The sequence below is a fragment of the Lithobates pipiens genome, unplaced genomic scaffold (assembly GCF_037356315.1).
Source record: "Lithobates pipiens isolate NorthernLeopardFrog02 unplaced genomic scaffold, aLitPip1_a1.2 Scaffold_16, whole genome shotgun sequence".
Lineage (NCBI taxonomy): Eukaryota > Metazoa > Chordata > Amphibia > Anura > Ranidae > Lithobates > Lithobates pipiens.
Window position 1 is genome coordinate 451,817,262 of NW_027507748.1, and position 17,226 is coordinate 451,834,487.

The following is a 17,226-nucleotide window of genomic DNA, read 5'->3' on the forward strand; positions in this document are numbered from 1 at the left end:
GTTTGTTTTTTTTTGTTTTTTATTGTACACAAAGCAGGCAAAGAATTGGCCCAGGTGGAAATGTGATTAGTAAACAGGCCAGGATTATTTCAGACAGGCAAGACCGAAGTGGTGTGGTGGAGATCAGGGACACTGTTGCTGACTTACACTGCTATTGTCACACTGCGACTACTGTGGCGGTGTTGAGAACTGCTGTTGCTGGATGGTCTGGTGACACTGGGACTGGCATCACAGTGATCGGGGACACTGTGTGTGGCGCTGATTAGGGATATTGACTGACAGCACTGGTCTGGTGACATTAGTACTGCTGTGGTGCGATCAGAGAAAATGGCTGGTGGCAGTGATATCAGATTAGCCTGCCATTGTATAGGATCGCCGCCACAGCAGTATGTCGCCAATGTACTTGCTATGATGATGATTTTTTATGTTTTTTTTTAACAAACTGCCATCAGAGCAACACTGTAGTATGCTTGGGATGTGATTGGGATTTCATAGAGGGTGAGCTATGTTAGAGGTTGGCTGTGTTTATCCTTCATAGGCCCCCACTGTATGTAGGAACGTAGTCACCCTATCTTACTCACTTCCAAGATGGACTGTGAACAATGGGGTTTGTAGTGGTTATGACTGCAGCTAATGTGCACCGCTCATTCCAAACAAATGGAAGTGAGAGGAAAATTAGAGGTTCGGGAGCTCACAGAGGACATTGTAAGGAGGCAATTTTTAAATGCTGTAAAAAGCACTTTCATGAAAAATAGATTACAAGACTGTTGAAAAGGAACTCCAGGCTCCTTCAGAAAAAAATTAAGTCAGCAGCTACAAATACTGCAGCTGCTGACTTTTAGTATCCGTGCACTTACCTGTCCATGTCGGGTGTCTTCACCCAAGCTAATTATTCAATCGGCTATAGGGTGCTGGCGCCGCCATCTCCCTACTGCACATAGGAGGCCGAGAAGTAGAGCTTCCACTTTTTTGGTGGAGCTTCGTAGTAGTGGGTGTGGATTTGATTATATTTGGAGACTAGGGATATTGGGGGTTATTTACGAAAGGCAAATCCACTTTGCACTGCAAGTGTACTTGGAAGTGCAGTCGCTCTAAATCTAAGGGGTAGATCTGAAATGAGCGGAAGCTCTGCTGATTTTCTCATCCAATAATGTGCAAGCTAAAATTCAGTTTTTTTATTTTACTCGGACCTACAGCAACTTTACTTCCAAGTGTACTTGCATTGCAAAATGGGTTTTCCTTTAGTAAATAACCCCCATTGTTTAGTACCACTTTAAAATGTAGGATCTTGCTGCCAGTTCTACTTGTGAAATAGTTTTGCTTATTTAGGAGAGCCCCCGATGAGCTTCTAAAAGAGAGAAATCCTTTTTAAAGTGATTTTACCGATTTGTAACTATTTAGTATATATGATCTTGGCACAGGTTCAGTTTAACTACTTGTCTACCAAGGTACATTTATAAATATGGTAGACAAGTGGTTAAAGTGCCATTGCAATTGTGAGCTTTGCACCAGCTTTAACAGCCGGCGAAGGGCTTTCACTTTTATGGACCTCTCAAAGTGTATGATCTGTGCATGATTATCTGCATTGGAGGGCAGGGGAGACATTGGGGGTTTAATAGACCCTCAATGTCTTCATATAGAGGACCTGTCATCTGCCTATTCTGTCACAGAAAGGGTTTGTTACCCCTTTTGCGATGCCAAAAAAGTATTTAAAAAAAAAAATGTATTTATCTTTAAAATATCCCAGTTGCTATCTATTTACTCAATACAACACAAGCTTTTATTTTGCCCCCAAAAATGGATATAATATTGTGTCTTTGCACTTAAAGCGGTTCTCCACCCTGAAGTGGAAGTTCCGCTCATCTGATACCTCCCCCCCCTCCGGTGCCACAATCGGCACCTTTCAGGCGGGAGGGGGGTGCAGTTACCTGGATAATCCAGGTATCTGCACCCGCTTCCGGGACAAGACCGCCGCAGATGCCCCCCCCCCCTGTGTTGTGGGAAACGCACAGTTCTCAGGACACAGTGGGGACCAGCAGAGACACGCAGCGCGACTCGCGCATGCGCAGTAGGGAACCGGGCAGTGAAGCCGCAACGCTTCACTTCCCGATTCCCTGGCAGTGGATGGCTGGACCCGACATCACTGGACCCTGGGACAGGTAAGTGTGAATTTATTAAAAGTCAGCAGCTGCAATATTTGTAGCTGCTGGCTTTTAATATTTTTTTTAAAGGTGCAGAATCGCTTTAAATCAATTTTATGTATTTTTTTTCCCTAAAAAGATGTGTTTAATAAATAGTCGCACAAATATTGTGCAACAAAAAAAACTTGCAACTACCACCATTTTCTCCTCCAGGGTCTCTGCTTTCAGAAAATAGTACTTTTTGTAGTCTGCCTCTAGTCAGTGCTATACAAATCCGGAGATCCTAAGAATCCAGTAGCAGAATGCCGTGATTATTTTAGAACCTCACCTTGCCTGTCAGTCTGTCACTGACGTGTGTATGGTTTACTTTTTACACACCGAGGAGCTTTTTACAGTGGTCTTGTTCTCAGCGCAGAACTGACCAGTAAAGTCCTGTTTGACCACTTAGAGACCGGAAGATTTGGCTGCTTAATGACTAGGCCAATTTTTGCGATTACGGCGCTGCGTTGTTTAACTGAGAATTGCGCAGGCGTGCATTGCTGTACCCAAACAAAATTGACCTCACCCCCCACCCCATAAATAGAGATTTCTTTTGGTAGTATTTGATCACCTCTGTGGTTTTTACTTTTTGCGCTATAAACGAAAAAAGAGCGTCAATTTTAAATTCAATTTATTTTAATTTTTTTGCTATAATATCCCCAAAATGTTGTGTTTTTTTTTTTTTTTTTTTTATGTGGGGGGGACATATGACACAAATCCCTGTTCCTGCTCTCGTGCACACGATCGTGGGTGGCGATCGCACCCATTGGTCACATGCATCGGGTTCCCCGCCATGCACTGTTTTTACATTCAACTTTCAGCAGGGAACCCCGCTAACAGCTAAGGACTCATCTGTTACTAAGGCTGCAGCGGCCAGCTTCCCACTCCCCTGCTTAGCTACCAGCTATATACAGTGGTAAAATAGCAAACACAAAACACATCAAAAATGCATCATTTGTGTTTCTGGTGTAGCTCCGTTTAAGTCTATTAGCTGCAAAGCATGGTAAAAAAGTCCCCGTCCCTTTCCAAAAACGCTTCCTGCCGCAAAACGCATAGATGTGAAATGGGCTGTAGTGGGTTTCTGCAAACTGCAAAACACACTAAAAAACACATAGTTGTGAACGCAGGGTAAATGCATCTGTCAGTGAATTGTGAATGACATCAAAAGCATCTTAAACTAATGTAAAAAGCAAGCTGCATTTGCCCGGCAAAAAATGTTTGTTTGACTCTCCCCTTGGAAGGGCTACATGTTATGTGATCAGATCTGGGTCAGGTGCTCTCCGTAATTATCTTTTCTTATCAGAACATTTTGTCACTTGGGTATTTATACGGTCATATTCTGCAGTGTTACCTGAGTTTTACCCATTATAGCTGCTCCTTTCATTTATTGTTAAGCACTATGCTAGCTTCCGCAATGCAGACATTTGGCACTTTGAAAGACATATAGCATTGGCATTTTATCACTTTTTAGGCAGTGGCAGTTATCGATGGCAAACATTCTTTTTGATGATGTTTGTCATTTTGAAATTATAGAGGCTGACCTATCATAAGACTGGGCTGCCAATGCACCACAGGCAACCAAAACTGGACCTGGACATTAAAACATGCAGTAGTTGCAGTGTAAAAAACAGCTGGAAACATTCAAACTGCACCTGTCGTTTTTCAGGATAGATTTGATTTTGCTTATTTGAACATAAAAATTACTTTTATTTTATTTTTTTAGTTGTCACATACAAGTTTTGATCTTGAAGCAAAAGAAAGGTCTGCTATACTCGCCACTTTCAGTGATGTGACATGCGTGAGCTCCCTCACCTGTGATATCATCTTCAGCTTTGGCATCTGGCCATTTTGGTGACAACTCCTGCACATGTGCACTGGAGTTAATTAATCTTGGCTCCAAGAAATACCGAAAATGTACACTGGGTTGCGCATGCACAGGTCAATGTACATTCTAAAGAGCAGGCAGGTAATAATCTTTTATTGTGGACCAGACATATTTTTTTTTTTTTTTTTTTTTTTTAGGTAAAGATCTACATTAAAAGAAATATATCAGCAATATTTAGGTCAATGGGCCAGTTTAGTCACAGGTGATACTTGTTGTTATCTGACCATATCTCTACAAATTCTGCTTATCTTATGGAGACGCTCCCATGACCTTGTTATACTTACAACTTTGTGGTAGAAAGGTGAGTCTGATTTGCATACAAATGGAATTGGTTAGATAGTTCTTCACTATACATAGTTTGGTAATTCTAAAGGAGATTGTACCTAGGGGTTTGTAATGTGTCCAGTTGAAAGGGGTTTAAAAAAAACAAAACAAAAAAAAAAGGTTGTGTCATGCTTCCGCTATGCAGTTGGTTTTGCACAGAGTGGCCCCGATTCTCCTCTTCTGGGGTCCCTCAGCAGCATGTCGGGCTCCTCCTCTTCTTGAGTGCCACGTAGGAGAAGCGCTCCCCTTTGTGGACACCCGTGCCTGCGCGCTCCCGTGTCCTGCTTCTGAGTCTGTTCACATAGAAAGCAGGACTCAGCCCGGCACCCACGTCATTGGATTTGATTGACGGGGGCAGGAGGCAATGGCTGCGCTGCTAGCCAATCAGGACACGAGACACCGGCTGGAACTGGTATGCTCATTCCTGTTGTGGGAATTACGGGGCTCAGGTAAGTATATTGGGGGCTCAGGGGCACTGCTGCAGGACAGGAGGTTTTTCACCTTTTAAAGGGGTTGTGAAAAAAACACCTGGCAGTCACCGGCCCCCCAGCCCCCCCCTGTTTTACTTACCTGAGCCCCTTCATCTCTTCGGGGGTGCACTGTTCCTCTCTCCACTGGGTCCCAGCTCTCTATTGGATAGATTGATAGCAGTGCAGCCATTGGCTCCCACTGCTGTCAATCAAATACAATGACTCGGGGGGGGGGGGGGGGGGGTCCGAGTCCGGCATTCTTGTCTATTCGTAAATCAATTGCGGGAGTCGGGAGCGCGCATAATTTATTTTTGTTCGATCCAGCAGGGCTAAACGGAAAAAAAAGCTGACCGCTCAGGACGAGCCACTGCACTATCTGACATTTGTAAAGTGATTCCCCCCCACCCCCCTCCTGAACACTCCAGTTAATGCTGATATGATTGGGAGCTGATCAGCAGACCTTTTTTCGGTCATGCCCCTTCGACAGAAGCCGGATACACCCCCCTCCCCCCCTTCTGTCGGACCAACTGCAGAGTACACATGAGCTGAATGTTGTCCAGTTTCTATTGATCTGCCCGATGCCGTCCGACATTCGGCCTCTGTGTACTAGGCTTTATGGATAGATAAAATTTGTAAGTAAACTAAATTTCGGACAAGAAAAAAACCTTCATACAAATGACTGTTTATATATTTCTAAATATGTTATTTATCTTCCCTTTTGTTGGTGTAATGACCTACTTCAATGTTCTACTTTTACATAGCTGTGCATTTTAATTCAAGCACATTTCCTCCATGGTTGCCAGCCATTTAAAAATAACACTTTTCCCCAGAAATATTGCACTTTATCTGCAAATAGCTGGGCAGTCCCTGTGCCAACATCCAATATTAAAATATATTTCAGGAGGTTGCCCCATGTGCCCTCTCCCAACTCTTCTTTCCTCACCACCCGCCTGACACTTCTCACCCAATAAACCCTGTGATAAAATGTTAGCGGCAGGTAACTGTATATATATTCCATATCTTCACTGATGTGAGTGTTGGAGAGCAGGGGATGCTGTGCTACCTCTCTGCAGAAAATGGTTTAAAATGTGATTTCCAAGTCTTCTTCAGATCTGCATGTACTGTGCATATATACGTTAGTAAGTATGATGCTAACAGAAGTTGTTGGATACACTGGCTTTTATGTATATTTATCAGTTACTGCTGGATGCAGACTCGGTGTCTCTTGGTTTGTAAATCTCACATCAGCACATTCCACTCGATATTGGTATCCTGCAGTTTGCTATTGTGGTTGGCGGTACTCTGATCTCCGAGCATGAGGGTTTCAATCACAAAGGGTGTAGACTTGTCAACTGTCCAGTTCCAGGCTAAATGTTAAATTGTAAGTAATAAATAACCATAAGACTATATTAATTACATTTTTTATTTAAATAAGCAACTCCTTTAAGTTTGGCCATTGTGATGTGGACAGTTGAAAAAGCACAGTGCATACATATTGAAAACATATTACAAAGCTGTAGTAGAAATCCTATCAATAACTGTAAACTATGAAATGGAGACTGAGCACAAACATGCACAGGTGAAGTTTTATGGTGGTAGGTGTGGATCGAGGTACTTGTAATATGGTTCGTTAACAGATGGTCGCAAAAAATAGAGAGTAAATTTGCTGTAGTAAAATTACAAAAGGAAAATTGTTTTGTTTGACATAAACCCATTAGGAATAACATTTGGTTTGGTTTAATATGGTAATACAAGATACTATTAGGCCCCTTTCACACTGGGGCAGTGGGTGTGTCGGCGGTAAAGCACCACTATTTTTAGTGGTTCTTTACCGTCCATTTTGTGGCACTTTTCGGCCCATAGCAATAGCTGCAGCAGCACTATGCCAGCATTATAGCCATGCTGCCCCATTGATATCAATGGGCAGGAGCAGTGTATACACCACTCCTTCACCGCTTTTTTTTTTTTGCGTCCTGCCTGCGCACCTCTCCAGCGTGAAAGCCCTTGGGGCTTTTATATTGGAAACAAAGCAGAGGCTCTTCCAAGGCGCTGTACAGATGCTGTTTTTAACATTATAGCGCCTGCAAAGCGCCCCAGTGTGAAAGGGGTCTTGGGCCCCTTTCACATGGGACGGATCCGTGATGATCTGCCCTGTGATGATCCGCTTGCTCAGTGGGGATCGCTCCGTTTATCCCCGCTGAGCCAGTGGATGAAAGGGCCGTCCCTGCACACTGTGCAGGGAACACCCTGTCGGATCTCCGCTCTCCTCTATGGGGGGATCGGATGAGCACAGACCGTCTGTCCGTGTTCATCTGATCCGCTCTGCAGATGGATAGAAAAATAGGGTTTTCCTCTGTCTGCAGAATCAGACCATAGTGGAGACGGACTATATCAGGTGTCTGCGGATGTTCAACCCATAGGGATTGCATGTATGTCCATATATCATCCACAAGTGGATGTCCGCATGTGTGAAAGGGGTCTTATAGTTACGTTACTACAGCAGCTTCGGTAAATGATTTTGTCAATTTTTCAAAAAGGCCTGCCTGCTTTATCTCAGTTCTGTCCTCGGGGCCAGTTCACGCCACGTGCAGTCCAGTGCGTGTTTTTTATTTATTTTATTTTTTTCTGCATCAGAAATGCATGAAAGTAGGTTATATGGTTTTCAATGGCATAGTTCACACCAGTGCTTGCAGTTCCAGTTCCAGAAAAAAGTAGAACATGCTGCGTTTTTCCTGCACTAGACTGTACTGGAACGCTGTAAAAGGCATCAAAAACACACAAACACATTCTTATTTAAAGAGAGGCGGAAAAACGCTCTGGAATGCATAAAAAACGCACATGCAGAAAAGCATCTGGAACACATCTGGACTGTGTTTCTATGGTGTGAACTGGGCCTCAGGTTTGGTTCTGTGTAGAATAAAGAAATGTAAATTCTTAATGTCCTTTCACATGGGCTTGTCTGTGCCCCGCTGTCCTCTATGGAGATAGGATGAAAATGGACCACCTGTCCACCTTCTTTTTTTTTTCCATCTGATTCTCCAGACGAATGGAAAATAGGGGTTTTATCCGTTTTGGATTTCGTGGACAGGATCGGATGTCAGCGGACATGTCACCGCGTACATCCTGCGCTCCATAGGGGTGAATGGAGCGTCCATTCAGGTCCACCTGAAAAGCTGACAGGAGGACCTGATCAGAAAGCCCAGGTGAAAGGACCATAAGCTGGTCATACACTAGTAGAAACCATTTGACTTGGAAGCAATTTTGAACATTTGTCATGTCATTGTAGTGAGAATTATTTTTGTACAAATGTTTGAAGATCTGCTAGTATATGGCTGTGTATAACTGAATCTTGCTTTCCTTTTGGATTTTGTCCAGCTCTGTACAGTGATCCATTGTGGGGCTTGGTTTACACTTCCTGTGCAGTAAAGCACAGCTTTTTACTTTTGAGAGCAACTGTCACTGTGAGCTCTTGCAGGAAGTGACGTGATGTGTTTTTATTTTTTTATCTTTTTATTAACTTCATAATAATTTTAACTTCAATAATGTAATGCAATGACACGCAGAAAACTCCAGACATGCTCACATGCTGTACCACACAACACACCAACTTTGTGGTATAAACAGACCACAATCATTTTCTTATGTGCCCTAGTGGCGACCTTCATTTTATCCAGTGTGGAAAGATGCAGGTTATAGCAGATCGTATAAATGAACTGTGAAATGTTGCCTTTGCGTGGGAGCTTCCTATATTAAAGACCAATCCCTGCTGCTTTCTTTCCCTGTGTAGGGTGACTGGTCTTGTATTGATGAAATGTAGAGGGAGGGGATGTGTCAATCTCTGCGTTTTTGTCTGTGAAAAGTCACTGCTGAGACAAACTGCGGCTATGTTGTCAGATTGGCTGCGGCAAGAGGGTAGGTCATATCTCATAACCATGGTTAAAAAGCCATTGGCAACATGGAACAAAGTACTACCTGCACTTGGCCCTATAGGGGACAGAACACTAACAAAAAAAATATGGTGGATAATCCTTAAAGCCCATTGGAAGTCCATAATCAAATACGGCAGAAACTTTTACCATTGTTCCACAAGCTTCAATTGCCCAATCAAGCTGCTGTTTTTTCCCATCATTGGCTGCAAACCTTGTGGTACATGCACCAAGTGTGGCTGGGTCTGTATAGTGGTCACATGTTGGCCCCATAAATTACCTATACCACAGCACTGTCACAAAATAAAATCAAATATAGTCAAATATTATTCAGTGCAGTGAATGTTTTACCAATATAAAACAGTCACATATTTTCAAAATTCCATCACAAACTGTATTCCTCCATTCTGAAGTGCTTTATTGTGCAAATAAAGAGCTCTGTGCCCATATAAGCTTGGTGCTTCACAAAGTGCCCTGTGCAAATACTGTTCTACACTCACCTGATCAAATTGACCTATGCTTGTTCAATACAAAAGGAGAGCATGCTTATAGGGAACAACCCTCCTGGGTATTCTGGCAGTAAGGTTCAGACTCTCCACCTCAGTTCACCTGTCCCGAAGTGCTCATATTCCTCCTTAAAAGAGAAGTATGGGAATCCTGTGTTTATTTATTTGTTTTGTTAATCATACTTGCCTACTTGGATGCAGCATCGATCAGCCGCCTCTTACACTATGAACCGAGTGATCGCTCGGCTCTCACAGTTCCCTGAGCAAAGAGCTGCTGACTGTCAGCAGCTATCTTCAGGGGTTTTATACCACCACAACCAACCTATTACAGGCATACCTCATGTTTAAGTACACAATGGGGTTTATTTACTAAAGCTGGAAAGTGCAAAATCAGCCTCACTTCTGCATAGAAATCAATGAGCTTCCAGGTTTTATTACCAAAGCTTAATTGAACAAGCTGGGGTTAGAAGCTGATTGGTTTCTATGCAGCCGTGAGCTTGATTTTGCACTTTACAGCTTCAGTAATAAAACCCCATTGTGTACTTAAAAGTCAGGTATGCCTGTACAACCTTATTTAGAATCAATGCATCATTTCCACATAAGCAAAATTCATTATGTGCATTTAAAAGCACTTGCATATCAATCTGTTTTGGCTAGAGCAGGGATAGGCAACCTTTTTGAGTACAGTGTGCCGAAAAAAGGTTTTCAAAGAAATTGAGCATGCCAATTTTATAATGAAATAGCAGCTATCTGGGGAAATTAGCAGGGCACCCCTCAACAGTGCCCTCTAAAGCTCAGGTCTTGTGTGAAGACGTTAGTGAGCTTTTGTAAAGCTTAAACAAATAAAGAGGAAAGTGGCAAGTGAATAGGCCTATGCAGGGGCAAAGAGGGAAACAAGTTGTATGTATATACGTCTGTGCGTGCGCACACACACACTACAATTTGTGGATCTATAATCTACGTTTCCATGACCATGTAGCTGCAGATGCCTCCTCTAGCCAATGGTACCAAACTTTGGAACACTTTTTGGGGCAACCCCTGTTTAACATTTTTAGGTGTAGATATGAAATGCCAAGCAAGTGAAACTGTAAATGCCATAGAAATCCTATTTCAGATTGGCAATAACTCTTAATTGGCTGATTCATCAAATGGAAGCACATAAAATGATCTCATCATGGAAGTTGTTGCCCATAACAACCAGTTAGTCCTTGTTTACTTTGCATGAAATGGAAGGTGAAACTTCATTAGTTGTTATAGGCAACAACTTTTATTTATTATTATTAATAATAATTAATTTTTTCCCCTAATTTTCTTCAGATTTGATTAATTGGCGAGTAAGTGTGCTCTGACTGGAAAAAAACACTTGTTTGATCAATTTGGGGCCCCAAAGCTGTTTATTTTTTTTAATTTATTTTTTTATCTGAATTCAGATTGTGTATCCCTGAATGGTTTGTTCTGTGTATTTGATGTGTGAGAGCTGACAGCATAATATTATTGCATTTGTCCAATTGGTGTGCTTTCCTGTGTGCATCTAAAGGACTTTAAAAAATGTCTCAAGTCTTGTAAAGCTATCTAGAGTGCTGAATTTAGTTGGGGGGGTAGAATTACAGGTTTATTTCTCTAACTTTATAAAAAGAGATGCAATGGGTGGCGGTCCATGATATGAAACGTACATCCTCCCGTCTACAGTGTGTAGGTATTTGCTGTACAAATCCAATGAAGAGTTGTAATATATATATATTGCTGTTTACAGCAGATGATATTTTTTTTGTTTGTTTTTTAGGATGCGTCAGGATGAAGCGACACAGGCACCTCAGCAGCAGCGACAGCTCAGACAATGAAAGTGAGTATCTCTCCTAATTAGTAAAGCAATACTTGTACTTGGGAGCAGCCATATGGACTCAAGACCGTGATTATCTGTAGCGGCTATAGCAGGCCAAAGTTGATCTAAGTTGATCGATCCGCTTAGTACCTTCAGCCTGCCCATTAACCTAGGCTGGTTCTTGCTGAACCGACTGAGATTCGAACCGTGTTTGGCCGGCCACATTCACACTACGCTTGGCTCACTTTTTTTGTTTGTGTGATTCTCACGTGGAAATGTGTCCCGCATATAGCAGTCCATTCATTTCCAAAGGCTGCCCTATTTGTGATTGTTCGTAGAAGTTCAGAGAACAAATTTTGGCTTGAGCCAGGAGTGATTTTACACTCGTGCCATGCTGCGATTCTTTCACAAGAATTTCCGACTTATCTTTGGTACAGACACACAAGGTTAAAATGGCAATTATAGGTTCATTTCTCACATTTGTGGCTTTTTAAATCACAATTGGTGTCTGTGTATAAATAGTGAATGAGTTTGTTAGCTCTCACTTGGATGCACTAAGCAGGCTACACACTGAGTCATTAGGTAGCAGAAAAGAACAGTCTTGATCTACATGACCTTGGCTTTGGTATCAAGAGATCCCCAAATTTTCCAGTTCTTATTAAGTGATTGAACAGTACTGACTGGCATATTCAAAGCTTTGGATATCTTTTTATCCTTTTCCATCTTTGTAAAATGTCATTACCTTGTTACGCAGGTCTTTTGACTGTTCTTTTCTGCTCCCAATGGCTTAGTATCTAGCCTGTTTAGTGCATCCATGTGCGAGCTAACAAACTCATTGACTATTTATACACAGACACGAATTGCAATTTAAAAAGCCACAAATGTGGGAAATTAATCTTTTAGAACCCATTTTAACTTGTGTGTGCCACTTTCTGTGTCTGTACCAAGGCCAAACATTCCAGGGTGTGTACATTTTTCATCAGGGCCATTTGGGTGATTTCTGTTATGATTTTAAAAGGAGCCAAAAAAACTGTGATAATAAATGGCTTCATGTGATCACTATCCTTGAATGAATAAAAGACAGTTTTTGGTCATGATCAGTCACATTTTCATAATTTAATGTCAAAATTTCTTCCGGGGTATGAAAACTTTTGAGCACAACTATCTATATATACATATTTGACTTTTTTATTGATATTAAGAATTTAAATGAATATTAATTGTCTGCCATTATTGGCACCTTTTTGTGCTGGAAAAGTTCAATAAAAATGCATACCTTTTAAATTCTATGTGCAAGCAGTCCCCTAGTTACAAACACTCGACTTACAAACAACTCCTACTTATGAACAGAGGGAGACAACAGGAAGTGAGAGGAAATGTACCCCTATGAAGGGAAATGAACTTCTGTAAGACCCCTTTCACACTGGAGGCATCTTTCAGGTGCTTTAGTGCTAAAAAATAGCATCTGTAAAGCGCCTGAAAAAAGCCTCAGCTGCAATCCCAGTGTGAAAGCCCGAGTACTTTCACACTGGGACGCTGTGCTGGCCGGGCTTCACAAAAAGTTTTGCAAGCAGCTTCTTTGCAGCGCTGTAGGAGCGGTAAATACACCGCTCCTAAAGCGCCCCTGCCCATTGAAATAAATGGGTGGCGCCGCCGGCAAAGCTCTGCTGCAGCTGCGTTTTGCGGGCGGTTTTAACCCTTTTTCGGCCACTAGGTTTTTTTTTTTTTTTTATATCTACACCTTCATTACAAAAGACATTTGGGAAATTTTGTTTGTGGTAGATATTCCAATCCAAAGTACCCCCAAGGCCTTATGACTAACACCTCAATGGGACTATACTATTTCTGATATTTTGCAGAATATATAAAAAAATATATGTAAATATATATAAAAAAAAGCTGTGACATTAGATCGTCTGTGTGCAACCTAAGGGAAATCCTCTTATGATGGTTGGCACAGGGACAAGTGTCATCACTGGAAGATTCCAGTGACGGCTCTAAATGTAAAAATGCCTGTTTCAAGTTAACAGGGGCAGAGGAAAAATATTTTGGACTTAACACTTTTAATATTGAAAAATATATATATATATATATATATATATATATATATAACACACACACACTTTTTTTTTTTTTTTTTTGCAATGCTGCACTTCCCCTCTGCATCGCTGACAATTGCATAGGTGTGCGATGCTGTACCCCAAAAAAAGTATGTATTTTCTCCCACAAATAGAGCTTTAAAACATTTCTTCATCAATTTAGGCCAATGTGTATTCTGCTACATATTTTTGCTAAAATCCCAATACGTGTATATTGATTGGTTCGCAACAAAAGTTACAGCGCCTACAAACTATACTACTTTTTATTTCTTTTTCACTAGTAATGGCGGCGATCAGCGACTTGTAGCGGGACTGCGATATTGCGGCAGACAAATCGGACACCTAACTGAAACTGTTTTTTGGTCAATATTTTTATTCAGTTTCAAAGAAAAATGTCAATACAAAACAGAGTCTAATGGGCATACCCAGGCCCAATGTAATACATTGATACATAAACCTACCTACTATTTAACCAACATTAATAAATACATTTATTTTATCTTGTATGCAAACTTGAGGCATTCGCTCAGGCCTGCTGCAAGGGTACCGGCCACTTCAAGAGTCAGTGTAAAACCCCACTACACATCCACACATGCGCCAGCCCCAATTTCTAGATCTAGCACTTTCTTCTCTACTTATTTCTTCCTTCTATTCTTTCTCTCATTTAAAACCGAAGGTGCAAAAGTTCATCCCTTTCCCTTTCCATCCTTCTCTTCCCCCCCTCACCCCCCATTTCCTCTTGGGTTACATTTTTTAATTTTCCTGCATCATTAATGTCGCTTACCCCAGTTGACCTATGGTGCTCCATAACTCGGGGATGGATGAGGAGGTGGAGAGCGCGAGGACTTTATGGGGGGTCCATGGGTTTGCTTGATTCTAGGCTTTCTGAGAAAAGTCACATTAAGTTTATAACACTTGTGGGGATGCACTGCAGAACATCATTCATTTTTAATCATTCCCCCTTATTACCTCTTCCTCCACCCACTCTCCCCCTTGAAGGAAAAAATAAGAAAGAGGAGAAAACTCCACCCTCACTCCCCGAGTACATTTACCACTGAATTATCATATTCCACAGTATTACTTTCTAAACAGACCCCGGTCCGTTTTCAGCAAGCATCTGGCAACTTTCTGAAATAGTAAAATTGATCCATTGTGACCATGTTTTGCGGACTAGGGCTTCCTGTCTGTTTAATGATGTAAGTTCCTTCATTATCTCATTTACTGCTCTAATCCATTGAACTACAGTAGGTGGAGATGAGGATTTCCAATGTGCTGACACAAACCCTGGCCGCATTTAACAAATGCCTTACCACTGATTGTTGTTTGGTTTTAGAGAGGGGGGGCTAAGATGAATTGGGCAAGCTCCTGGATTCTTAACAAGGGATAGACCAGTAAGATCTTTGATCAACTTGCATACATTTAGCCAATAAGGCTGTAATCTAGGGCATAGCCAGACTATATGAAAAAGTTCTCTTTCTATCTTCTCCGCAGCGCCTGCAAGTAGGATCTGCATTTGGGAACATACAATGTAATTTCTGTGGTTATCTATACCAGCAGGTTAATAATTTGAATCGTGATTCTTGCATTCTAGACGAAATTGATGATGATTATGTATAAAATGAAAAATAAAGTCTCTTTGCTTATCAGAGATGTGTTCAGATCCATTTCCCATGCTGTAATATAGGATGGACTATGCAATACAGAATTGATAAACTGAATATGCCCTAGAAAGGCCTCATCTAGTGACCCAACACATATAATTGCTCAGAAGCAGTAGGCCCAACCTTTATCATTGGATCAAGTGGTCAAGATGTAAGATAGTGTCGTAGTTGAGTTGCCTGACATATCGGAAGAAGTGGTGATAGCATTGACTGAATATCGGCTATAGACTTCCATCTTCCCGGGTCCCCTAAAATCTTGCATTGTGACTTTATTCATTACTATAAATTGATGGAATTTAGGATCAAATAGTCCTGATACTAAATCTGGATTTCCAATAATGAGCGTCAACGCTGACATCACTGAATGTTTTATCAACCTCGGTTTGGTTAAGCACACTACTTTACAGATAGTGCCCACAATATGATGTTTCCTTACCTGGTTGTGTCGTTTACACGGTAACCACTTGATTGCCTTAAGGCGGACGGTCGTAATGGATTGTTCAATAGATATCCCTACTTTGTCCCTGTGTGGTTGCACCAGTCTGATTCTGGACAGATGTACTTCTTGATCATAGCAGACTGGGTCTGGAAATCCCAAACCCCCACATTTTTTAGGCATAGTAAGTGTATCTGCCTTGATCCTAGGTGGGCAATCTGCCCATAGAAATTGTATAAACTCCTGTGTTTGGTTTAGGAAGTTAGCTGGAGTTGCCATCTGCAAAGTCTGGAATAAATACAATAATTGGGACATTACATCCATTTTTAAAATACTGCTCTTTCCAAGCCATATATGTCAGATATTGCCATCTCCTAAGATTCTAATATTAATCAGCAGTTGTGGAAAATGATGCTGAATTGTATTGGTTATGCACTGGTGTAAGATGTATTCCGAAATACTTTAAGTCTCTGTCACCCATTTAAATGAGAAGCTAGATTCCAAAACAGACTCTAGATTCTGGAATTGTTAAATTCATCACCTCTGATTTTACATAATTGTTTTTATAATTTGATAATTGTGAGCATTGATTCAGCTCTCTAACTAGATTACTGTAGGTAGAGATTTCCAGATTGGTAATAAAAAAAATAGATAATCTTCAAAAGCATACATTTTATGAAATGTCCTTCCAACCTGTACTCTTGGTTTATCTGGGTTACTTCTGATATGTCTCAGCAGCAGCTCTAGAGAAAGTAAATTAAAAAGTGAAAGGGCATCCCTGGCAAGTGCCAATGTAAAGTCAGTAGATAATGCATGGTTGGCCTTAACCGCTGCCGTTGGGTAATCGTACAATGCTTCCATCCACTTCATTGTATTTGTTCCAATCCCGATATGTCAAATGACACCCCTCATGAATCCCCAACTTACCCTGTCAAATGCCTTCTTGGCATCTATGGAGGGAAGCCTTTTTGGGAATGTGATGTTAATACAAGAATGGATGATAATAAAAGCTCAGGTGGTGTTATGCTTTGTCTCTCTGCCAGGCACATGCGCTATATTAATGAGTTCAACTTTCAAAGATGTTCTTTTTTGCACCTCGAGCCAAGTTTTAATCAAGGATCCCCTGATGTAATATTTATTGGCTTCCCAAGCTGATAATGGTCTAATATCACCTATATCATTTAATTCAAAGAAAGTTGTATGCTCAGCTTAGAGTCTTGTCCTTGACACTTCCTCCTGCAAGTTACTTTCATTAAGACACCACCTTTTATTTTGAGGGGGTTGTGTAGAATTGGAGAGAGACTAGGTAATAGGGGCTTGATCTGACAGAATTATTGGTTCTATGATACTCTCCACCACATCTTCCACAAGTGCATGGGAAATTAAGAAATAATTGATCCTAGAATAGATTTGATGTATGGGAGAATAATACGTATAGTCTTGTGCATTATGGTGTTGGAGACCGCCATATATCCACGTGTTGAGCCTCATGCAGGCATTGTTTAATTTTCCTTAAATACCAATATAACTGAGTTGCGCCATGGGATGATTCTGTTTAGGGATCTATTGCTATATTAAAATCTCCACCATAATGATTCTCCCTGTAGCAAAGTGGGTAAGGACCAGCACACGACTCCAGGGAGGTAAGCTGGGATGTATTAGGTAAGTATACGTTAGCTAATGTTACAGCCTGATCTCCACTCTTACCGCTTACTAAAAGATACCTGCCCTGAGGGTCAGATAATTGTTCTTCTAATGACCCTGAATGGGTTCTAGCCATCACACTCAAAACCCCACAGGGTTTAGGATTGCATGAGCAGCTTATGATAAGTGATCGGATACCTTGTGTATGTCAGTGACACTTGGCATCAGGGTGGATTTGATTTAAATCAAGTCGATCTAAATCATAATTTAAAT

The 17,226-nt window shown here is 41.3% G+C and overlaps 1 protein-coding gene across 2 annotated transcripts in view; it reads left to right on the plus strand.

Annotated features, from left to right (window-relative positions):
* The window catches only part of JADE3 (jade family PHD finger 3), a 133,134-nt gene that overhangs the window by 47,603 nt on the left and 68,305 nt on the right, over positions 1 to 17,226 (plus strand). Inside the window, exons 2-3 of one of the 2 annotated variants that reach the window (XM_077482803.1) lie at positions 11,075 to 11,134; positions 13,494 to 13,574. Coding sequence is in view for 1 of the 2 variants with exons in the window: in XM_077482802.1 (XP_077338928.1) it covers positions 11,086 to 11,134 (49 nt within the window). In the remaining variant the exon portion in view is untranslated. The remainder of the gene's footprint in view (positions 1 to 11,074; positions 11,135 to 13,493; positions 13,575 to 17,226) is intronic. The other variant, XM_077482802.1, reaches the window with a different exon arrangement.